We start from the raw sequence: 24,419 nt of genomic DNA, 5'->3' as shown, positions 1-24,419 counted from the left end.
AAGTGGTGTGATGATTCAGTTTGTTGGATCTATGGGAAGGCCCCATGGTGACAGCATCAAACAGGCAGGTCGGTTAAAAAGTCTGCTGTTAGGACAAACGCATTCAGCCACACCCTCTGAATAACCCAACCAAATTATGGACTGTATGTATAGCCTCCCTCTTAGCAGCACAGTAAGAACTCACAAGGCTAATACTCCTGCAGTTTAGTTTCTGTTAAGTTGGAGGACTCGCAAGAGATCAAATGGCCAAAATCGATGATAAAATTCTCAGTTTTTATTCTTCATTTTAGTACCCAGCAAAGGCCCATTGAAAAGCTCTGTATCTTACATTTAACATGATGCTGCTCAGTATTGTTTCCTTGTAAGATGAAAGGGAGGCATGGGGTTCCTGTGTAACTTCAAGTTTGCAGCTAGGTGGAGAAAAGATATGGAAGTGAAAAATATAATCCAAATAAGGCAGAAATAATATTATGATTGAGTGCATGCAAACCAAATAAAAGAGTTTTGGAGATATTGACAGTGGTGTTCAAAGTGCCAAAAAATATTTTGATATATCCCTACTACATATGTAGTTTTGATGTTGAGGTGACCTTTAATGAGGAACTACAGACTGTAGAACTAAGACCTCTGCAAATATCTGCAACTGAGATGCATACTCAACAAAATTGTGAAAGAGATCTCAGGAAATGCAAACAGTAGTATATAATAAGATATAAGATGTTTATATCAGCATATAAATTAGGTTATGTCATTGTTTTTTATTGCTCCTGTATTGATGTTTTGGTTATATATTGAGGTTTAATGCCAGCTAATCTTGTGACAACTGCAAATAAATGACAACAAATAAATAAACAATGAAACCTGACACATAGAAATACAATGGAAAGACTGACTTTTATCTTTAGAATAACAAAAAGATTTAGATACAGAATATATTACCCTTCTATTAGCTGAATTAACTGGAGGTATAAGCTAATGGAGGGAGGATGGGAAAAGAGAGGAACAAAGAGTAAAGGAAATGGATTAGTTTCATACTGCATATTCCATTTGTTTTATTGTAAATGTTTATTAAAATAAGTTATGAGACTTTTGGAGGATTCATAAAAGTACACACTGGAAAAAGTGTGTTATTAATATGCTAAGCATTTGTCATTTTAACTGTTATGTTTTGAATTTGGTAACTGTTGCTGCGTGTAACTGTGATCATATTCACTGCTGTTATTTAGCCAAAGAAGCTGCCAGTTATGATAAGAAATGTTTCTTCTGATTCTTCTCTCCTAAATCACAGCACACTAAGAAATTCTTCCAGCAGTGTTACTGTGGGTTTCCATCCATCCAATGGGTCAAACAGCCAGTTTGGCCTGAGGCTGTAGTATACAACATATGTCACTGATTTTCTGCGCTGGCTCTGACCAGCTGAACAGCTGAGCGCTGATAGTAATGACGCTGATGTCAATGCAGCACGGCTGAAAGTGCTCCACTGTAACTCCAACTGTACTCGACTGCTCTGTTTGTTTGTCTTCGCAGCGGTTGTCCACACCTCTGTGCTCGCACACATCCAGGTTATGTCACATTCCTGGGAACATGTCGGAACAGAGAGCTCACCTGAAACCAAAAGGAGAAAATAATCACACACGCTCTCTTTTCATTCAGCTACAGAAGAATGTCATGCTTCCACTTCAGCTCCAGGATGACATGACGGTTCTGCCAAGCCCTTGAGCTGAGAAATCCTTTCAGTGCTGGTGAAACGGTGGCTGTTTTCCTCTTAGCCTCCCTGTAAAACTATGATTCAGGATGAGCGAGGTTTGTAGCCAGCAGTGCTGAACACACACAGAAGCTGATCACATCTGTATCCTCCTGTCAAACCTCACAGCTGCAGCTCTGCTTTTTATATTTCCTGCCATGTGCCTTATTGCCTTTTCGCTGTTATCTTTTGTCTTTTATTTGATCCTGTGATGCCAGTTCCACCCTCTTTCCAACCCATTTCTCTCTCTCTCTCTCTCTCTCTCTCTCTCCCTCTCTCTGAGTGTCACCGTATGTCGATTAACCAGTCATAGCAGTGACATGTGGAATTTTTCATTACCTCGCCCCAGGGGCACCTCACTGTCTATGCTTGTGTATCGTGCTGCTTTTTTTTTCCACTTTTGCCTTCTCTCTCTCTCTCTCTCCCTCACACACACACACACACACACACACACGCTCATTCTCTCTCTCTCTCTCTCTCTCTCTCTCTCTGTCTCTGTGGTATTATTCTGAGTCAGCCGGTGGGGAGCTGTGGTTTGTTGTTTGTTGTCCAGCCAGCTGTATGGGGCAGTAGTAGTGACTGATCTCCTCTCCATGGCCTGTCGTCCCTCTGGCTCTGGCTCGTACACCGTCGTGATCATCCCCCTTAGGACCAGCCTCTACAGCCTGGACGCTCTTCGCTTCTACCTATGGGTGAGGAAGGAGGTAGTGTGTGTGTGTGTGTTTTGGGGGGGGTGATATGTGAGTGTGTTTTGATCCTTATCAACAACATCTCACTGAGTCTTTGTTGTGTGCGAGTATGTTTCTCCTGAGTTCGTGATTCTTATCGGCTACCCTGTGCACACTGGCGTGTTCTGTCAAAACTGTACAAGGAGAAGCAGCCACTTCCAAAGTTTGACTTGTTACTCAAAGTTAAGCATTTACCGCTTCCAGAGTCTCTGTAAGTGTCACCACTTGTCACCATTTACATGACCGTTTCCACTTTTCTGGAATGTGACATGATACAGATGTCTATCGAGAGTCATTTTGTAGAGGGAGGTGCACAGATTTACACATGCATAACATTTAGATGAAACGTTGTGGGAAATGTATTCACTCACATGTTCATTATTAGGGTTGTTAAAGGTGGTTTTGGTGTTTCTGTTTCGATATCCCTATTTATTATACTGAACAATTGAAAAAGTTGATATTGATAGCAGAAGTGCATAGTGGAAGCCATGAATTTTAGAGATACTGAGATCCTCGCAAACCAACACTGCAATGTGCCAAAATATATTTTGATTAGTCATTAAGAGAGAATATTTTATTGCAACTACTTTATTGATCCAGTCATATTAAATAAAATTTTCTGTAAATTTTGTTTCCCAAAATGAAGGTTTACATGTTATTTCAAAGCCTTCTCCAAGCTTCCGGGGAGAGGCTCCTCGTAAGCAACTTCTGTGTTCTTTGTTTATTTCTTTTTGTTGGCTTTAAAGTAGTTTGGACTCGGAATGGACTCGGCCTTTAAAAATATCTTGACAGCACTTCCTGTGCATTTTTGAGACAACTGAATTAAACATGAAAATACAGTGGAAGTTTGCTCAGATGTTGAACTTAAATGCTAGCAGAGTCACAGAGTTTCAGTCAGTTTTTCCACCTTTGCCTCGTGTCTGAGCGCTGTTCTGGAGGTAACACGGCTGCAGTCACCCCAGTGACACATTCCCACATGTCAAGTCTGACCCTCACAGCTTCCTGTTAAAGCCTCAGTATAACCAGTTTTCCACCCTACTGTAAATCCTATTATTAACTATAAATGATCATGAAAGCAGCTGTCAAAAAACAACATGAATAGATTTTTGTTTAATGGACAAAACACAAGCTGTTTTAAACATCTCTTTGCTCGTTTGAAAAATGATAAATCAAGTTGAGCTAAAATGAATCATTGGTGATACATTATGTGTTTCTGATGTTCACCTAATTCATCTCATTACCTCAAAAATGAAGTCCTCATGACACCGCAGGTATTACGATTTCCTCACTGTTGTAGCTCTGTTTGAACCCATTTAAAGTGCATGTAACCCAGCTGCGTGTAGACAATGGAACCAAAGGCCTCCTGCTGCTCTGTAGATTGGCTCTGCTCATATAAACAAAGCCTTGGGGCCTCTGGAAGACAACAGGCAGCGCTGTGTCCATCGCATTGCTTTACACCAGGCTGCAGGCAGGGTGTTAACCCCCTGGTGAACACACACATACCCAACAAAACTGAATATATCATCAGACTCAACATTTAAGTGTTTGTGGGCACAAGCAGTGATGACCCAGCCCTCACGTTTATTTTGTGGGTGTCCTGTCACGAAATCTGTTGCTGCATGGTGTGAGAATTTCAGTTTAGGCTCGTCACTTATGTGAACCTGATCAACGTTTGTTCTTCATGTCTCAGATTAAGCGTTTGAAGGATCTAGAACAGGAGAAAGACGCCCTGTGCTCAGGTCTGGAGATCCTGGAGAAGACTCGTCTCTGGTACCTCCAGCGGCTAGAGGAGAACAGAGCCAGGCAGTTCAACACTGAGGCCAAAAGTGGGGCCGGCTGCAGCATGGACAGTGCATCAGAGGTACCACGCAGGACATTACTGACTTTACTAACCACAATGTATGTTGCATGGACCGCAAAAGACTTGACGAGCGAGCTGTGGCATTTATACATCCATCGTTTGACCTCATTTTATTTTAAGGGTAATCTTAGAGTTATTTTATAAATCACTAAATTAAAAGGATGCAGATTTTCCAGGTTGAGAAATATGTTTTTTTAAAAACACTAAATGATTAAGGTTCAACAGCAGTCTTTAACAGTCATCAGCTCATACATACCTCTGAATTACAGGCTATAAACAGCCACCTGTCTGTGTCTCTACAGGCTCGGTCTTGCCTCCTCAGGTCTCTTATCCAGCGGGTGAATGGCTCCCTGGGCTCTGTGATGAGCGAGCCCAATGTCACCAGCAGCAGTATCCCTTCTCTGCCTGAGGCAGTGGCAGACAGCGACCTCCGGTGGCACAACACAATATTGACTCAGGTAAGAAAACAGAGAAAAGTTTAACCTGAATTGATTTTCTCAAGTTACGTATTCAGTCACATCTTTCAAGTCCCACCTTGGTTTTCTTTGTCATAATTCTACTCAGCTTAGTGTTTTTCTCCTTTTGCTGATCTTTTAAACCAGAGGATTAGTTTAAATGTTCCGTGACTCTTGATATGTCTGTTTGTGTCTATATAATGTTAGTTTTGCTTCATTTTTCTCATTTGACAGGAAGTGAGTAACAAGAATCATCAGATCTCCATGTTAGAGCTGGAAAAAGATGCTCTGCTTGAACAGCTTGATGAGCTCCAAGCCCATTGACTGCACACACACACACACACACACACACACACAGGCAAACACATGGGCTGTACTGCAAACGTATATTTCACCCAATGTGACACAGTTACTAATTTTTAACCTCTTGTAAATATGTATTTAAATGAATAAATTCCAGTAAATGATGCATCTTTTGCTTCTGTGGCTTGATTAACTTGAAATGTTGCCATTCTGTTCTTGTGAGCTGCCATGAGAAGTGGATTTTCCCTCTGTGGGATCAATAATTTTCATCTCTCATTACTGAGATGAGTCAATAACTGACTTTAATAACTGACTTTATCATAGCCAAGCCCTGATTCTATCATGCATCATGAAATATCTTCCCATGAATGTTTTCTCTTTTTAGCTGTTGATGTAATGATGATAACAATGCTGAGGTTTATTATAGTACGATTGCCATCTTTCATGTACGGTTTATACTCCTGTAACTGACTGTGTGAAGGAGGTGCGGGAGGTGGACAAAATAACAGAATCACCTTACAGTGAAGTACAATATGCATGGTGATCATCACCCAAACGCATTTACTTCAGCACAACGTTTTCTTGAGATTTCTATTTTAGGCTAGTTTATGATGCTTTTCATTCTCTTCTTTCACAGTAAAAGTTTACATACAAAACTATTTCAAACCACCAAAAGGCATATAAAGCAGTTAAAATTGTTCCAACTTTACCAGCTACAATTTTTTTATCGCATGGTAAATTAGTAAAATACTTCTTCCGCTACCGTATGATAAAACTGATTCTTTATCTGCTGCTGCCTCATGCAACACTGTAGTCACCACACCTCCTGTTTGTTATACTTTCAGTGATGAGCTTCAAAACTGACGTTATTTATTGCGAAAGAAAATCCCTTGAGTCTCAAATGTGGCTGTAAACAATTTTTAGCTTCTTAACTGAAGTGCATCTGTACTTTTTTCTGCCGCGTGCAGAGGACAGCCCTGCGTCACTGTGAGTCCTGTTACCCACAGCTGTTCCGTTTCCGTCTCTGAATGTGGGCTTCTCTGTCTCGACACGTCTCAGAAACCTCTCCCGGTGGTCTTGTACTGATCTCACCTCAGCTGATAAACTTTATCTAGCCTCGCCATCATGCGTGTTTGCAGGAGTTCTCCCTCCTGCACTGAGCAAATCTGTAGCCTTTCAGACAGAAGACAACATTAGCCACCTTTATGTGGAACTCAAATCTCTTGCACTCAGGAGATACGTGTCTGACATGAACATGGGTGCTCTCTGATCATATAAGTTTACTTTCTCCTTTCATCAAAGGATCAAAAAGTTTAATATTTACATTAAAGCCAATCCCTTCTCTACCTTGTTTGATTATACTACTGTAACATTTTGACTTGTTTGCATTTTTTTGCTTCATATCCTTAACCAGAATCTTGTTATGTACGCTCATCTACACAAGTTGAATAGTGGAGTTATTGTCCACAAGTGTGCTGTTTACTCCGATGCCCATGGTGGCCATGTGTGTCTGAAGCATACTGTCATCACGGGAGTAGGTAAAGAGAAGATAGGGTGCAGTTTAGGAGCATTTTGGTTTAAGATGACAAAATTTTGCGCAGTTGTTTGTGGCACAAAATTGACAATGTCAGGAGTTACCACATGTGCTATAATTCCAGAAATAAACTGAAATAGTCCAAATAAAGTAGCAAGCTTTTCTTCTGTCTTCCATATTAAATCACATTCATGCATCAGCAACAACTTTTCAAGTAAAACTGAACAATGGCTGCAAGGAATCTGTGCTGGGATCAGATTAGAATCAGCCTGTGTGCATCAGGAAAGAAAACATCCATTGCGGGCAGAGGCTTTCATTTAAGTAGCTTCATGTTCTCTATTTTCAGACTGCCACTGAACCATCAAGCCCAGGGTACCAGCACTTGACTAATTATTGGGTCTAATTCACATACTGCACAGCCAAACACCTTTTGTTATGGGCATGGCATGCCTTTGGGGCTGTCAGTGCCACAACACAATTCACTTGAGCTGCACTCTTGCTGGTCTCTTCAGATCCCTTTTACTTGTGTACAATATCATGTTTGCTTTCTTTCTCAGATTTGTGGTTTTGCTATTGCCAAATATCTGAAATTGTGAGCTGTTTCCGTGCAGGTCAGCGGAGGTGGGAAGTATAAACACACAAATGGAGTGGAGAGGAGGAGGTGTTTTTGGAGGTTGCTCTTGCGGGGCTGAGGGCTCCCTCATAAATGCATTCCTTAAACTATTAGGAGAGTAAAACTTCCTGAGAGCCCTCAGACTGTTCAGTAAGTAGGTGGTCTTTGAGGAGCACTCAGGTAACTAAAAACAATGAGAGGGACTTTCTTCTGAACAGACACTTTGAGATTTCATTTCTGTGCTTCTATTACTGTAATGTAATATTCACTTCCACTGGCCGCAACTAAAACAAGACACAACAATATCAGCGTCAGAAGACATTCAGATCTTTTAGTTAAACAGAAGTAGAAATACCACTGTGTAAAAGTACTCTGTTACAAGTAAAAGTACTGCATGCAAAATCTTTGCATCAAAAATATACTTAATGCAGAAAGGCCCATTTCAGAATATATATGTTATATCACTGGATTATAATGACACATTTAAGTGTACTTGTTGCAGCCAGAAGAAGGGCTATTTCCAACTTCTTTATGAGATGCAGCGGTTCTCAAAGCAGGGTCTGGGATGTCCCCTGCAATAAGGGGAATAATTCATTTTCACTATAATTCCATCCATAAGTAAAGCAACTACAAAAGCTAGGATTGTTTATAACATTGGTTTCACACACTAAAAATATTACCATGAGAGTAAAATTATTTTCTAATTTCTAATTCTAAAAAAATATTTTCTGGTGGTAGAACAATGGGACAAAATCTTTTGGTGGTCTAATTTGTGTGAGTTTAAGGGTTTGGGAACCACTGTCTTTATTTATTAATATCATCATTAATGAGTTGTTAGATAAATTAAAAGCTATATAGTATCAATATGCATAAAATCGAAATACTCATGTAAAATACATAAAATACATAAGCTGACTAATTGGGCAAATGTACTTCGTTTAAAATGGCTGCTAATGATGTCATTATGTGCACCTGAGACTCTCCTGCAGAGGCAAAGGCCCATAACATCGCAGTAAGTGTTCTGATTTTACAGCCAGTGTATATACGTGTCTGTCTGTGTCTGTGTTTCATTATAAACGACTCGTGACGCTGGACTCATTACCTGTCGATGAAACACGCGCGTGTGATTACCAATCACATCGATGTTTTCTGGGAATAAGCTACAGATGTCAACACCGGTCAGGACGAGCAGCGTCTCAGAAAGGATACGGACATGTGTTACATTTAGTTTGTTTTATACAGAGCTTCTGATTGCGAAAGGCACTTGCTGATGTGTGATACCATCCTTTATAGCTTTGGAATTTAATTGAAGCAAAGATATGCTTTGAAATCTCCCCAAAATCACCTTTAAAAAATATGAAGCGTTTCAACTTCCCTCAAAATAGTTTTCATAACTTTTTTCTTTTCTGATATTCACCTGTAGTCTACACTACGACCAAGATTTCTTTTTTATCCAGTATTTACGAACATGAGGAACACTTTATCAGAAGTTCTTTCGCTTCTTTGTGTTTTCTTTTTCAGGTCATTCGGTGTTTTCAGTGTTACATAGAGGAATAAATACTCTAGCAGTGACCTGGCAGCTCATGTCATAAGACGATAAAAATCAACCAAAATTATAATATGCAACAGAAATAATCAGAGTTTAATACTTCATTTAGTCTTCTTTGACATTATTTTACTGCGGTTGTTTGGCGTCGCTCTCTGCACGTAAACAAACGATGTTTAAGCTCAGTGCGCACGCAGTGGAACAAACTCAGACAGTGGGAATTGGGTTAATAAAGCACGTTTTACTTTCTTTAGAAATTAATGAATGTACAGCAGATCACAGAGAAGAGCAGTGAAAGTTAGTAAGTAGTTTTGCATTCTCCGTCGCCGTGGCACTCTGTCCTCTGCGGCAGCGGCGCGTGGTTACGCGCGTCTTCAAGTGACACCTCCATCCCTGACACGTTTAAATCCAGCAGGCTCTGCAGGTGTTTGATATAGTCAATAGCTGCCCGCAGGGTCTCCACCTTGCTGAGCCGTTTGTCTTCAAGCTCCTGGGGCAGATGCTCCCTAAGCCGCGCGTAACCTTCGTTTACGCAGCGTACTCGATGCCGCTCCCTTTCGTTCCTTTTCCGAATGAACGCAGGCTCGAAGGAGTAATCATACACGCCGAGGGGTCCATGAAAGGGGAAATAGGAGAATCGTCTGTAGGGTAACCTGTGGCCTTGCACAGGGTCGAGGTATGCAGCGTCTAGGTGGAAGGGCAGTCCGAGTCGAAGCGCATCCTTGTAGTGTGCACCACTGTTATCCATGGAGAAGCCGTGGAGAGCCAGCGGTCGGACATGTGAAATATGCTCCATCAAAGCTTTTCTATGAATCAAAAGTGAGACAGTCTTAAATTAAGCAATTAAACGTATGCAGCCAATCTTGCGCCATACATGTATAATGATGCAATTTACCTGTCACAGTCACACGATCATCTCCGTTTCCTTTAAAATCTCGCAGCTCTGTTATTAACTACCTGGACTGTGATCTTTTGATCTTTCATAAGTACATGCTTCATGTTCGGGGCTGTCAGTCTGTGTGACAACTTGTTTGTTGGGTTTTTGAGGTGTAGACATGGTGGGTGTGATTCGGGGCGGAGATGCAGCCTGTGATTTCTCATCAAGATAAAACTGTTTACATAACATTTTCTTCCTTCCGTCGACACTGTGAAGGTATTCGCATTATGAACAATGCCCGTGCCGAACTTCACGGGCTTGTAATAATTGACTTAACTGATTTTTAATAAATCATTTATTTCATGTATATATCCAGGGCCAAATTCAGGCTGCCTCAGGGGCAAAAATAAAACAGGCACCAGCTGCATGTAATGAGTAGTCGCACCGCAATGCAGCTTCTCATAGGCTGGTGCCATTTCTGAAATGTTATCTATAATTTTCTAATTTCAATTGTTTAATTTTGATCAAAGGCATATCTGTTGTTCATCATGCGCATCCCTGCCATAAACGGGTTGTGGAGGCTGAGGGGCTTAAAACTCTGAAACTTTGAAAACAAGGTTCTGCTTCTTCAACGTACACTGAACATTTTAATGCTAATATCGACGCAAAGTATGTTTAATATTAAAAATGTCACCACTTGTGTTGTGACAATTAAATACATTCAATCTAATGGAATTTGTTTACCTCTAATGACCATGTTGTCCACCTCGAATGTCTGAGTGAGCTGGTTTCTCTTCCACAGCCTCTTGTATTAATGTAATGTTTAATAGCACAAGAAAAGGTGAAAAGGTTTTCATCGCATTTCATATACTTTTACTATTTTTTCTGGTACTAACGAGAACCATGATATTAAAAAATATATATACTGACATAATGTTTAATACCCCTATAATGATATCATGTACACAAATTCAACACAGATGGCCTCTTGGGTTTTCTCATCGCCTTTTCACTATAATTACAGACTATCACCACTCATATTTTGAGGGTAATTCATTACCAAAAAGAGACAAAACACGCAATTCACAGCCAGCCTTCATCTCGCAGCCCTGGATGTTGGCCTACACCTGTGAGAAAGACACTCAGCAAAATCAGCAGCTGCACAATTTTAGCTCATGTAGCTGAAGTTGGCCCCTAAAACGAAATCAGTGAGTAGGTATTTGTAACTTTTTAATTTGGCTCTCTTGGCTTTCCTGGCCCCGCGATGACCCGCCGCTTCTCAGGAGGGTGGAGGACGGAAAAACAACTGACCTGTGATCAGCCAAAAAACTCCTCCACTCCTACTGTGCAAGAGCGCATGCGCGCGGAGAGCAGCAATGTTGTCATGGCCCCGTTCAAGGAGGCATTGTGTTGGTATGTTCTGATGGTTTTAAGGTATCGTCCTTTCATATAATCGGTATTCTTGCAATGAGCCAGCACGTTTGTAGCGTGGTTTATCTGTTGTATCTTTCAGCTGTCTGAAACACCTGACAGTTTTCTGTTTTAACGATTTTTGTAAGTGTAAGTTAGCAAGGCTAGCGTTAGCATTGTGACAAAACTGGTTGATGTTTCGCTAACTAGTTGCAAACAAGTCATTTTAGATGACACGGTAACTATTGTTTTAACTGTTTAACTTGGAGTTGTATCAGAATCATGATTGGCATGTCGGTGCATTAAGTTGTTGTTCATATCAGGTCATTTATTTCACAGGGAGAGAAATATAAACCCTTTAGCAGTGATGGACATCAGTTATTGACTTCAGGTAAGCTAACGCTGCTCACACTGCGTATGTGTTTCGCCTGTGTGTGTGTATGAGCTGACAGTTTCACACAAGGGCCAAGTTAATCGAATATTTACAAGTTTATTCAAAAACAACTCTCCACCAATCGCAAGATAATGGAGCATAGATCCAGTTCTTCAAAATGCTAACTGTGTATAAACAGCAGCGAAAAGCGTAAACAATCAGTTAGTTGTTGGGATATGGTCGGTGGCTTACCGGCTCACTACTCAGTCACGATTTAGCTCTGATGGTTTTTCTCCAGGATGAATGACATGAACCTGAGTCCTGTGGGCATGGACCAGCTCAGTGTGCCCTCAGTGAGTGCCAGTCACCTGGGTCTGCCCACCTCTCCCACACATAACCCCATTCCCACTCCAGGTATGAAAGACTCGGCCTCTTCGCTCGGCTTTGCATATTCACTGACAGTCATACTGCATTACAGTATATTCTGATTTCTTGTGCAATCTTCAAGCTAGATTTAGAAAGTACATTTAGATTTGTCTAGATCCCAGTTGTTAATACGGACTGTGCGATCTTTAATTCCGTGCAGTAGTCTCAGGCTGCGATCCTTTTAAATCTGTGTTTATTATCTGCTTTTGACTCATCATTATGGTTCAGGTATGCCAGTGGCCATCCCCAGTCTGGGGCCTTCGCTGGGCTCTCTTCCTTCTGCCCTCTCGCTGATGCTCCCCATGGGTCCACTGAGTGATAGAGGAGTGATGTGTGGCCTGCCAGAGAGGAACTACTCCTTGCCGCCTCCTCCCTACCCACACCTGGAGAGCAGCTACTTCCGTCACATATTGCCAGGTAGGGTGCTGTTTGTGTCAGCCACATTATTGTAGTGTAGATGCCTGTTTAATTGGACTTTGGACAAATGATGAAGGGTAGTTTTCCTTCTGTTTCCTTTTGAACTGAAATTATTTTAGTTAATGAATCACTGCTTTCTGCTCAGTACATTAAATTTTGTTTTTCTAATCAAGTTCACTGTTTCTTGCCCTACTGTAGGTATCCTGTCCTATCTGGCAGACCGTCCACCACCTCAATACATTCATCCCAGCAGTCTTAACATGGATGGGACCCTGTCTGTGGCCAGTAATAATCCCTCAGGTCTGGATCCCTACAGTGGTCCTGGAGGCCCACTGGAACAGGGCCTGGTGCCTATGGACTCAAGACAGGTGAGTGGCCAGGGAGACCTCCACCAGACTGGTGCTCATGAACTGGATTCTACAGGGTTGGCCATGGAGTCACGTGTCAGCAGTCCCATGTCCCCCGACCGGATGGGAGAGGAGCTGGCTACCATGGATGGAGTCGGGGTGGTGACAGTGTCTGACACACAGCAGCAGCTCGGAGGGGGGCGGCAGCCTCAGCCGCACGAGGGCCTGACTGGGGTGGACTCATCTGGTGGTGTTATGCCCCTCCATGGGCCCCCTGTGCTCGAACTGCCGGTGGTGATGGAGCCAGATCATATGGGGGGCCGAGTAGGGAACGCTGGCGGAGGAGGAGCAGGAGGACTTGGGGAGCAGCTCCACTCAAATGGGGAGCTGAACTCAGGTGTTGTCAGTGTGGTGCTCACTGGTTCTATGGCCAGCCAGGGTCAGCTGGAGCCAGTGTCGCTGCATGGACACTCTGGGATGGGGCTGGAGGCAGTGAATGTGTCCCCCATTACTGCAGAGGTGTCACTGGGTCCAGAAAACAACCTGGTGCTGGTCAACTCCACCCTGCAGCTGGAGGATTCTACCTCCAACAAGGAGAATATGGTCACTGCCTACACCATCTGTGAGTGTGTTTTAGTAGTACATGCTTCACATGTCAAAAAAACTGATATTTCAGTGGATTTGAACATGTGTTTGAGATAGAGTATAAAGCTTACCATTCCATTATTTAGCAAAAATATAATTTAAACTAGTTGTTAATTGTTAAGTAAAGCGTTTGACATTGTGAACAGGCAGTAGGTAGAGGTGAGTGTTACGCTCACTAACTTTTTAGCTGTTATTCTCTTCCAGGGTGCACACTGTGTGAGCGCTCATATACCTCAGACTGCCCTGAGCACGGACCAGTCACCTTCATCCCTGATGCGCCCATCCAAAGCCGAGCTCGCCTCTCTCTGCCGCGTCCACTGTGCCTGCGCATCTCAGTGGCTGTTGAACCACTCGGTGAGATAACACACCACCTGAAACCAGGGTTTCTGTGGCTGTTACAAAAGTATGCCGTATTCTGTGGTCTGATATGCTGTCTGTGGTCCACATGTGCAGGAGAGAACATGAATGATATTTAAGTAAATTTTTTATCCTCTGGAGTTTTATGAGTGTTTTCAGTCACTTTTCTTATAGTTTATTCGTTTATGTTTGGAGATCAGCGGAACAGCCCACACAAGCTTTTATGCACTCAAACGTGATTGCTGAGGCTCTTTTTGAGAGCCATAATGAAGTAACAAAACCGTAGGAGTTTAAGATGCATTGTGTAAAGAAAATATTATTAGAAAGGTAGCACATACCATAAATGGGTTGCCAAAAACTCATTTGGTATACCTTCAATGAGGTTATTCATAAAATGTGTTTATGCTTCTCAGGGGTTTTTGCACGGGACGTCATTCCTCCAAGGACCTGCTTTGGACCAATGGTGGGCCAGCATTGTAGTAACGTGGATCTCTCTGATTGGCCAGAAAAGGACACGCCACAAATATGGAAGGTGAGTGGAGTGGCTTTGTTTGGACTGAGGGTTGTCACAGTCTGTGGTGAGAAACCTTGATAAGTAGATGGACCCATTTCTCTATTTCAGATGTACCACAACAGCGTGCTGGAATTCTACATTGTGACTACAGACGAGAATGAGTGCAACTGGATGATGTTTGTCCGCAAAGCAAGGTTTGATGCCAGCGCAAAACGTTGAGTTCTGAAGCGTTTGCCATATTAATTCAGTCTAGCTGATATACTAATAAATAACTCTTAATTGCTGTACGTGTTTAGAACCCGTGAAGAGCAGAACCTGGTGGCATACCCTGCCAGCGGGAAACTGTTCTTTTGTACCACCACAGAGATCCACCCGGACCAGGAGCTACTGTTCTACTACAGCAGAGATTACTGCAGGCTGATGGGTGAGATGACAGATGATGAAATATAGTGTATAGTTTGGATTTTTAAAGAAGTCACACTGAGGCTTCTGTCTCGCCACAGGTGTTCCTCAGGTGCCTGAAGGCCAGATATGCCAGTGTGGCAAAGAGTGTTCCTCCTTCTCTGAGCTCAAGTCTCATCTCGGCAGCCATAACAGTAACCACAGCCATAATCAGCCTCCACACAGCCACAGCCCATCGCAGCAGGACCACTCTCAGCAGCAGCAACCACAACAACCGCAGCAGCAACAAGAGCAACAACCACCGCAGCAACAGCAACACGGTCAGCAGGAAGAGAAGCTGACCAATGGGACCTCAAGTTCCTCCTCTTCCCCGTGGCCTTGTCATGCCCACGCTGCAGGACAAACAAACAGTGATAACAATGGCGGAAGGGGCAGAAACTCTAGTAACGTTACCCCTAGAGCGAAAGGTCAGGGTCATGTACGGGAGAAGAAATTCAAGTGCAGCATGTGTTCCCGGGCTTTTATTACATCCACTAAGCTCAATGTGCACTTCATGGGGCACGTGGGGATGAAACCTCACAAGTGTGAATACTGCAGTAAAGCCTTCAGCGATCCCAGCAACCTCAGGATGCACCTCAAGATTCACACAGGTGTGTACTGAAATCATTGACGTGTAAACGTCTGTCTTTTCAGCTGTCATACTAACTCCCCCCAACTCTTGCTGTGTTTCCCCAACAGGCCACATATAAAAACTCATGATTATAAAAACTCAGCTATCTACAAAGGTTTTTCTTAGACAAATTGCAACAGACTATGTGCATCTCAAAAAAAAAAATCTAATTTAAAAACAATATCAGGGCATCTTGTACCACTTTCTTCTAAGATTCTTAAACATGGAAGTTAAACATTTTTGGGAATATGTTTATGTTCTTTCTGGTGGAGAGTTTAGATGAGAACTCCGTGCCACTCATTTCTGTTTGTTAAATATGAAGCTGTAGCTAGCACATGGATTTTGTTACCATTGGACAGAGCCAGGATAGATGTTTCCTCTTGTATCCAGTCTTTAGCTAAGCTGACCGCTGTAGCTTCATTTCAAAGTGTCAAACTTTTGCGTGAACCCTTTTTCAAATTTGGAAACTCTGTTTTTTCCCCACCACAAACAGGTCAGAAGAACTATAGATGCACGGTTTGTGAGAAGTCGTTTACCCAGAAGTCTCATGTGGCGTCACATATGCTCATCCACACCGGTGCAGAGAAACTCAAGTGTGAGCTCTGTGATCGGGCGTTCATCAGGAAACATGACCTGAAACAACATATGTTCTCTCACACCCAGTATGTAGCTTATTCATTGTATTCTCAATAAAGCTGAGGGAGTTAATTGTTTTTATAAGTCGGTAGACCAGCATATGTAATTTCTCCTTTTGTATCCTTTCCTACCACAGCGAACGACGGATACAGTGCCCCAAGTGCAATAAACATTTTCTCAAGACCAACCACCTGAAAAAGCACATGAACTCTCACGAGGGCCGAAGAGACTTTGTCTGCGAGAAATGCCACAAAGCTTTCCTCACTAAGTACCACCTAACCCGTCACCTCAAGATATGCAAAGGGCCCAAGACGGAGAGAGTGTCCCGTAAGGAGCAGGATGTGGATGAGGAAGAAGATGAAGAGGAGGAAGAGGATGATGATGGAAGAGGAGAGAGACATGTTAACTCAGCCAGCAGTGAAGACTGTGGTTTAGATGTTGGAGGATATAACTCTGAAAAGTCCCTGTCACCCCCTCATTGACAACACTGTGCCTCTTGAGATGTCTTTTTTTTAATTTATTTACTTTATTACAATACTGACTTTTACCTCTATAGTTTTTGCCAAATATTAGTTATATAGTCAAATTTCAATGGCAAACAATTGATAATTTAATTTTACAATCAATATATGTTTAGCCTCACAAGCATATTACTGCTGCTAAAATAATCTTTGGCAACTGATAAAGATCTGACTGTATTTCTACAAATGTTGGTTGATGGGATTCATATAAGCTATCTGTCATTCATTCATTTGAACTCCTTATTTGTTTTTTTTCTTTGATCCACTAACATGGGGTGACTGGTATAATGTTAATTTGTAGTTGCACATTAATGTCAATTAAAAATTCTGGTGCCCTGTTCTTGCATTTAATCCTTATGTAATTGTGCTTTAATTATTTATTTGTTAAAAGCAAGGGGTTTTTTTAATTTAAAATGTCTGTGGATGTGATCCTGTTGAGAAACAGCAATCTGGGCATCAATGTTTTCATTGTGTCAATGTTAAAATGTTATAGCTTCAGCCTATCTGTTACATAATGTTTTAATAAATGAACATTCACAGTTATTTTATGTTAAAGACTGTTATGCTTGACAGAGTTAAAAACATAAACTATTACTTTACATTTCATTTACTTTACTTTTACGTTTCATTTTCTTGGGGCTGTTATTGCTTTTTAACCATAATGATCATGGACTGCATGATCATTCAACACATGGTCACACATTGCAGAACCATGTGGTTAAAGTATAGACAGCGCCCCCATCTGGCCATGTGAATACCTCACTTCCTCGATATAATTTGTAACTAAAGCCACAATATGACTAAAAGCAAACAATAAGATAAATACATTAATAGTATTGAAACAGTTGATCAGACACGGCATTACCTGAAGAAAATTCATCTGGCAAGTTACGAAGATGTTATTCTTTTAATAAACAACAATCAAACGCATAACTGTCGTAATATGTATGACAATCCAGCCAAGTAAATAATACCTGTAAACAAAATTCTGTTGTGATATATTCATTATTATTTGTATTAATTACAAGTAAGAGCTTTGACCGGAAGTACAGTCTTTAGTTTCCGGTTAAAATACAAAATATGCAGCGCCGTGGTTGTCATTCACTTTTACTTGGTATGAATTATCTGTATTTCTTACGTTTTGTATTTCTATGTTGGCTGTACCACATTTGACATATATGTTGTATTATTGGCTGAATATTATGAAAGAGAAACGAAACAATTATTTCCGTAAAAATTCTGCAATGTTTATGTTTAAGCTAGCTAACTTTAGCTAACCGCTTAGCTAGCATATTGGCTAGTGGAGGCTACACATGTCATGCCTCTGTCTGACCAACGTCTAAGTAAGCTAACAGATAGTGAAGTTCTGTAACGCGCATTACGTTTCAGTAGAAAACGCATGGGATGTTTTAATCTCGTCTTAAACTTAACGCGCTGCATACACGTTTTGTCTTATGCTGCTTTTCTCTCTTCCTCATCTCAGCCTGAACACTGATAAAATCATGTTGACCCCACCGAAAGAAGGGATGCCCAGTGTGATAGACAGGGCGCTGAGGATGAGGAGGGAGGAGCAGGCTCGCCAGGTGGTCCTGGCCTGGGCTGTTCTCAACGTGTCCCTGGCTGGCATGATTTATACTGAAATGTAAGTTATTCCAAGCTCGGTAATGTGCTCTCTTGCACACACAAGCAGTCCTTTGTAATGGAACACTGATTTACTACCCCTCAATCTCCCATCTTCCATCTCTTATCTTCCAGTGCACTGCACAGTGATATTTATATGTCTTTTTTGACTTTTCTGTTAGGTCAGGGAAATTGCTGAGCCGATACTACAACATCACCTACTGGCCTATATGGTATATTGGTGAGGTCCCTGCACTCTGCTATTTTAAAGGATGTCTCTTGGTGTTTAAAAGACTGAAAATGACAGCACATAATCATTATTTGGCATTGCATTAACAGCCTGAGTTGTATTTTCAATCAGTTTGTTTTGGGAAATTTAACGAGCATATTCTTTTACAGTGATGCTTAAAATATTTTTGAATTCATCCTTATTTTAATGACAGAATGGACAGAATGTTATAAAATCTGAAATTGAATTTGACCCTAACAGACAGCCTTGTGTTTATGCTTTGTTGAAAAAGACCTTGTATGCTAAGTGTTCGCTTCTCTTCTGTCCTTGTTTGCAGAACTAGCGCTAGCGTCTTTATTTAGCCTCAATGCTCTTTTTGACTTCTGGAAATATTTCAAATACACAATGGCTCCCTCCTCCATCGCTGTATCGCCTGAGCAGCATCGCCTCCTGGGTCTGAGAAACACAAGTGAGCTTCTGGTTTTTGTTTTTATAATTTTTGAGTGTAGAATCTGTATTTTTCACTCATTTTATTTCATCTTTAATACATTTATGTAAATACACATAGTCTTTTTTTAAAGTATGAGATTCATTAAATATGCTGGTTGTTGTCTGTCCCGTTTACAGGTATTCAGGCCTCTCCACCACGAAAGCCAGAAAAAAAGGAGACCCCAGCTCCAGCCCAGTCATCTCCGCTGCAGGGCCAAAGCGTGCTGAGTTTCAGCCCCTCGCGGCCAGCCACCACCAGCCCCAAGTTCTCTCCCAGTTGTGTGCCTGGGTACAGCCCTCCTCTTAGCAGCCCAGCCACCCCAAGCAGTGCTGGAGGCCCCTTTTCTCCCTCAGTGGCCTTTGGAAAGGTGCGTCCATCATTACTGTTACTCTTATCTGGGTTCTAGGAAAAAGTACATTTAGCCTGGAGATGTGTAGTGGACCAATATAATGAATGAATTTCCTCTAGACTGGAAAATTTTAAAAATTATCAGATGTTAGGTACATGTTCATGTCTGCAAATTCACAATGAGTTTTTTTCCTTTCTCAGGTTCTGAACTACAGTCCCTCCCCTGGCTCCTCACCCTACCCCAGCAGCATTGGACCAGCAGAAGGCTCCAGCTTGAGAGCTCGATATCGCACTTCCCCTTCAGTGTTTAACTCTCCTGGAAGCAAGGAGGACTGTATGGAAGACCTGAAAAGCCTGGAGAGGTTCCTCCGCACAGAGGAGGAGAAGAGTCACCGCAGCCAGCTGGGTACAGTATATCAGTTTTGTAGGAACTCCATCACCCAGAGTCTCTAGTATATTTGAAATAGATGGATGTAGACTAAGAGTTTGTTTTTAGAAGGTTGTGCCAATAGTTTTGGCAGAGAATTTAGTAATTATTATCTCAATCTGAGATGATCTGAAAACATAATTAGACGTCTATGATTATACAATGAAACCTTTTAGATATCATCATGATGATGAAATGATACTCTATAGGGAGTCCAGAGGCCGTGTCTCCAAACCACAGCCCAACATTTTGGAACTACAACCGCTCAGTGGGAGATTATGCACAGAGCCTGAGGAAGTTCCTGTACCAGCCAGCCTGCCGCTCTCAGGCCCCATCTGCCCACAAGGATGAGACGGACCTGGGATCCAAACAGGCTGCAGAGGAGGTTTGTACATTAGCATTGCATGGTTTGTTGCAGTATCTTCATAAAGAAAACAAAATATTTGTTTTTCAAAATGAGATAGCACACACACTGTGAGTCCTTTTTTTGTCTGAATGAAGTGTGTTATTGTCATGAAAGTATGTCTCCTTTCCTTCCTCTCATGTAGGTGTGGGCCAGAATCACAACCAGCCGTCCTGTAGTGGACCGCATTGATAGCTGGACAGCCAAACTTAGAAACGTAAGTATTCAAACCTATTTACCAAATCGCATACTCAAGAGACTTCCACCTAAATTTGATTTGAGTAAGAAAAAAATATTAAAAACAAATCTTTTTGTGTCTTTTGAAGTGGATCAGTGACACCATCTTGGTCCCCCTGGTCAAAGAAATTGACTCTGTCAACAGCCAGCTCAGGAGGATGGGCTGTCCTGAGCTCCAGATAGGAGGTAAACAATTGGCAGAGAACATGGATCACGGCGATTGTGCTTTGTCCTCACACTGCTGTTATCTAAACTAACTTTAAGTTCCAGAAATATATTTTTCTAAGTAATCTCACTGGATAAAAATGTTAGATCTTAAAATAAATCCTAATATAAGAAATAAGAAAATTAGCTTACTCTTTTAGAAATGTATGGGTTTTATGTGTTTTCGTATAAAAATAAAAGGCTATAGCACTTGAATTTCTAAATGAATGTGCAAAGTTAAGTTGAAGGAAAGGGTTTTCATATTACAGCAACAGAACTGATATTTCCTTTATTCTGTAATTTTCTAGATGTTCTAGATTTTCTCAGGACTGAAATTGAAAATATAATGCCCATAAGGAAAGCAGTTTAAGAAAGTATATTACTCACATTTTTACTTGCAGTATGTCATTTCTAGTTGTTGTTACTCTGATTGGGAAGTATTTTTCTCATAATTTTGGAGTCTCACTAGTTTTCATACTTTGGTTCACCAGAGGCCAGCATCAGCAGCCTGAAACAAGCAGCAGTGATGAAAGCCTCGTCCATCCCCACGATGAACTCTATTGTCCAGTATCTGGACAGCACTCCCAACCAGGAGTATCTAGTGGACCGCATAAAAGGTAGGTTCACTGATGTGTGTACATTTGATATAAGCCTAATATGGTGGCTTGTGTGCAAGGGGGGTGGGGTCAAAATTTTATGGTCTTAGTAGTTGTAGTAGAACACATTTGTAATTTGTTTATCATGTTTGTTTTTCGTGTGTATTCTGTCTGGTCAGAGCTGGCACACAGCGGCTGCATGAGCTCCTTTCGCTGGAATAGTGGTGGTGATCTGAAGAACAGGAAGTGGGACACAGACCTTCCCACTGACTGTGCTGTGAGTCACAAACAAAGACACACACACACACACAAACACACAGTCGAGCACATGTTTCAAGCTTGTTCTTCAACCAGTTACCTTGTAAAAATGTCATTATTTCAAGAGCCCAAAGTGATGTTTTCAAATACCGTGTTTTATCCAGTGATTTTTTTTTAATTATATAATTCATTTTTACAGCAGTATAATCAATCATTGAATTGTTGCCTTTTTATTTTTTGCGGAACAACTAAACCATTCTATTCATTAGGCTGTTTGATATGTATTTTCATAGACTTGCAGGACTGCAGGATCTGCGCTGCAGACAAGATACAGTAGCAGTCTGAGAGGCTTTTGTTGTCAGTGGGGCATCATCTCCTAAATACCTCTGCTAAATACTTTGTCTGCCCCTCTAGATCCTCATGCATGTATTTTGTACGTACTTGGACTCCAGACTGCCGCCACACCCAAAGTACCCAGATGGGAAGACTTTCACCTCACAGCACTTCAGCCACACCCCAGACAAACCTGGTAAGCACACACACACACACACACACAGGACTAATAGTAATGAATAATAATAAAATGCTTGTAATTTTTACTGTGTTCTTTTGATTTTTCTGCCCACCTCTTTATCTTCATGTCCTACATTTTGTGTAAACTGTCACAGATGTTACCAAGGAGAGCCTCTTCTGCATCCACCAAAGCAGCACCACCCCCCCCCACTACCAACTCATCTACCAGGGACATATATACAGCCTACCTAAGGTGAAAGCAAAAGCAACCGGTTTTTCATGCTCTTACAGAAGAGCTTGTTTTCTTATAATACCGACTTGAATTTAAATCCCAAGAGAAACTTGTCTCATGGTTTTCTTATTTAGTACCCTCTAAGTTGTGCTATTTATATAGATAGATAAATAGATATACTTTATTGATCTCAACCTGGGAAATTACAGTGCAGCAGGAGTAATACAAACAATAAGCTATACAAAATATGTTAAAAATAGCAATATAAAACAAACAAATAAACAGTGTAATCACTGTTTATTTGTTGTATATACAATGTGCAAAATAAAGTAGAATGTAAGGTGCAGTAAACCGAGTGTGTAAAACATATAAAGTGCATAGTGACTGTATGTTATGACCAGAGTTTAGCTGTTATTGTACAGTGTGATGGCATGTGGCAGGAAAGATTTCCTGTATCTGTCCCTTCGACAGCAGAGCTGTAGCAGCCTGTGGGAGAAGGTGCTCCGCTGTCTGTCAGCTGTGTCTCCCTGAGGTGACAGTGTAAATCAAACATAAGATCACATCATCTTTAATGACTCCCTTAAGGACCGAGCTTGCCAAATGCTTAAAGAAATGCAAAATAATAAATACATATACAGATAACAGGGGGAGCTTTGTGACACAAATTTCTAACAAGGTATGATGTTTTCCATTTGTAAGTATGTTTGTGAGTATGTAAGTGTGTTTTGTAACTGTTAGCTGTAACTACGCAGTCATGTGACTGCGTAGTTACAGCTAACAGTTACAAAACATCAACAAACATTTGGGAGATAAATGTTTTTTCATCATCCTGTAAACTTCGTGTGGGTGTTCTTATAGGGTGTTGTTGAGAAATACAAGACAAGGGACCTTTTTATGCCAGTAATCCCCACATATGTCCCAAATACAAGCCAGCAGACTCTTGGGATCAAAACAGACTTCTGATAAACAGTTCAGGATGTCTTCCTTTGCTGTGACACTTTGATTACATTAACATGAACCCATCTTGATTTCTATCATAGGGCAGGAACAACCTGTTCCACACAATCCTCATGTTCCTCTACGTTATTAAGACTAAGGAGTCAGGGATGCTGGGGTGAGTACTTCTGTCTAAAATCCCATAAAAGGCCTGCTAGCTCAAATAATCGTTGACACAAGTATTTGTAGGATAATTCAATTGCTTTTTGTACTTTTTTTTTCAGGAGGGTGAATCTTGGCCTTTCTGGTGTGAACATCTTGTGGATATTCGAAGACTGATTCATCATCTTTTATAAGCAACAAAAAGCTACTAGCAGATATATATTTTCCACACAGTCTGGAATACCACCTCAGCTTAACCACTGCTCGTTCAGGGGCACATCAGAAAAGCTGCACGTCACTTTGAAAGGACATTTCATCACTTTTGGTGGACAAATTTTCAACATTCTGTATTGTCATTGACATTTTAAGTATGTGACACCACAGTATGCTTCTGATACAATGAAGAGTTGTATTTTTTAACATCTGGTTTTCTGATTTTGTATTTTGAGAATGTACCAGCATGGCAGCCTTGTAAATAATATACCTCAGATTTAACTAGTGGATGGCAAAGGGCTCGGACCCATTTAGCATGAATGCAAATACAGTATGTGTGGAGGTAACTTGTTTCTTTTTTATGGTGTGCTGTTTTTTGTTAATGTAGTTCAATGAATGCATATTTAGAGATACTCCTTACATGCTTGAAATCATCGACAGAAATTAAACTTTGAAAAATGGAAGCTATACACAAAAAAATCTAATTTTCTGCGGTTGCAAAGCTTCCAGTAGGTTGTAGTCCAACACTTAAGTATGAGAAGTGTCAATTCTTTTGATATGTGGAAGAGAACAAGTTCTATTTTCTAAATACAGTGTCTTTTACAAAAGAGATTTGAATGACGTTGATCCTGGATGCTCGTGTCAGCCATTGGTTACGTTTTGCTTTCTACATGTTTCGTTGTTTTCAATTTTCAATACCATTTTACAAATGTCACATGAGAGCTGAAAATAAAATTTGAGATATTAAAAAGATTCAAGTGAAGCTTATTAATTTCCCTCCTCTTGACTGTATTTGATATTTTCTGACTATTATAGGCCTCCACTTGGTGGCAATGTAGTTCATTTATTTATGATTTGACCTTCCTACTGGTCGTATTATCTCATATGACATACTGCATATCTACCGCATGAGCACTGTAATGTGATGCAGTGTCTTGTGCTGCAACGTCCACTGGATGGCTTGAGGCTGACCGACAATTTCAGATAACATTAAAATATTTTTGTGCCAATATTGGTTGAGCATAAGCTGTTTTGTGATGTAGCAGCATGTCCTTCATAGTGCAATATTACAAGTGATTAAGTGCATACCGGAGGTACTATTCTTCACATGTGAGACTAAAAATTAATCACATAATTTAGAAAATTATAGCTTATGTATAGATAACCCTGGA

At 41.1% G+C, this 24,419-nt stretch overlaps 4 protein-coding genes across 8 annotated transcripts; 3 read left to right on the top strand and 1 right to left on the bottom strand.

The window, feature by feature from the left end:
* The first annotated feature begins 1,784 nt into the window (after positions 1 to 1,784).
* Positions 1,785 to 5,257, top strand: sapcd1 (suppressor APC domain containing 1). 2 transcript variants are annotated; one of them, XM_046379716.1, is made up of 5 exons: positions 1,785 to 1,803; positions 2,262 to 2,436; positions 4,163 to 4,333; positions 4,636 to 4,791; positions 5,023 to 5,257. In XM_046379716.1, the coding sequence occupies exons 2-5, from the start codon at positions 2,338 to 2,340 to the stop codon at positions 5,110 to 5,112; spliced, it is 516 nt and encodes a 171-aa protein (XP_046235672.1). In that variant the 5' UTR covers positions 1,785 to 1,803; positions 2,262 to 2,337; the 3' UTR covers positions 5,113 to 5,257. The 2 variants fall into 2 exon arrangements, with proteins under 2 accessions (XP_046235672.1, XP_046235671.1); XM_046379715.1 differs by lacking the exon at positions 1,785 to 1,803 and having other exon boundaries at positions 2,182 to 2,436.
* Positions 5,258 to 9,005: 3,748 nt separating this feature from the next.
* LOC124053753 (achaete-scute homolog 4-like) lies at positions 9,006 to 9,840 on the bottom strand. Its single transcript, XM_046379214.1, has 2 exons — positions 9,680 to 9,840; positions 9,006 to 9,590 (listed from the first exon to the last, which is right to left on the bottom strand). The coding sequence occupies exon 2, from the start codon at positions 9,578 to 9,580 to the stop codon at positions 9,083 to 9,085; it is 498 nt and encodes a 165-aa protein (XP_046235170.1). The 5' UTR covers positions 9,581 to 9,590; positions 9,680 to 9,840; the 3' UTR covers positions 9,006 to 9,082.
* A 1,108-nt stretch (positions 9,841 to 10,948) lies between these two features.
* Positions 10,949 to 16,922, top strand: prdm4 (PR domain containing 4). 3 transcript variants are annotated; one of them, XM_046378434.1, is made up of 12 exons: positions 10,949 to 11,074; positions 11,411 to 11,462; positions 11,743 to 11,858; positions 12,099 to 12,287; positions 12,486 to 13,256; positions 13,484 to 13,633; positions 14,050 to 14,168; positions 14,259 to 14,344; positions 14,447 to 14,574; positions 14,654 to 15,202; positions 15,716 to 15,884; positions 15,995 to 16,922. In XM_046378434.1, the coding sequence occupies exons 3-12, from the start codon at positions 11,744 to 11,746 to the stop codon at positions 16,338 to 16,340; spliced, it is 2,622 nt and encodes an 873-aa protein (XP_046234390.1). In that variant the 5' UTR covers positions 10,949 to 11,074; positions 11,411 to 11,462; position 11,743; the 3' UTR covers positions 16,341 to 16,922. The 3 variants fall into 3 exon arrangements, with proteins under 3 accessions (XP_046234390.1, XP_046234391.1, XP_046234392.1); XM_046378435.1 differs by having other exon boundaries at positions 10,988 to 11,095; XM_046378436.1 differs by lacking the exon at positions 10,949 to 11,074 and adding an exon at positions 11,141 to 11,309.
* A 117-nt stretch (positions 16,923 to 17,039) lies between these two features.
* On the top strand, positions 17,040 to 24,000 carry tmem209 (transmembrane protein 209). Of its 2 annotated transcripts, none has more exons than XM_046378439.1 (15): positions 17,040 to 17,493; positions 17,863 to 18,021; positions 18,182 to 18,240; positions 18,566 to 18,697; positions 18,856 to 19,085; positions 19,268 to 19,472; positions 19,703 to 19,878; positions 20,042 to 20,113; positions 20,223 to 20,319; positions 20,829 to 20,954; positions 21,113 to 21,210; positions 21,606 to 21,720; positions 21,860 to 21,957; positions 22,977 to 23,050; positions 23,157 to 24,000. In XM_046378439.1, the coding sequence occupies exons 2-15, from the start codon at positions 17,882 to 17,884 to the stop codon at positions 23,209 to 23,211; spliced, it is 1,677 nt and encodes a 558-aa protein (XP_046234395.1). In that variant the 5' UTR covers positions 17,040 to 17,493; positions 17,863 to 17,881; the 3' UTR covers positions 23,212 to 24,000. The 2 variants fall into 2 exon arrangements, with proteins under 2 accessions (XP_046234395.1, XP_046234396.1); XM_046378440.1 differs by lacking the exon at positions 17,040 to 17,493 and adding an exon at positions 17,606 to 17,722.
* Positions 24,001 to 24,419: the final 419 nt, after the last annotated feature.

The sequence above is a fragment of the Scatophagus argus genome, chromosome 22 (assembly GCF_020382885.2).
Source record: "Scatophagus argus isolate fScaArg1 chromosome 22, fScaArg1.pri, whole genome shotgun sequence".
NCBI classification, from domain to species: domain Eukaryota; kingdom Metazoa; phylum Chordata; class Actinopteri; family Scatophagidae; genus Scatophagus; species Scatophagus argus.
Note: the sequence above shows the minus strand (reverse complement) of the source record. Positions and strands in the feature narration are given on the sequence as shown.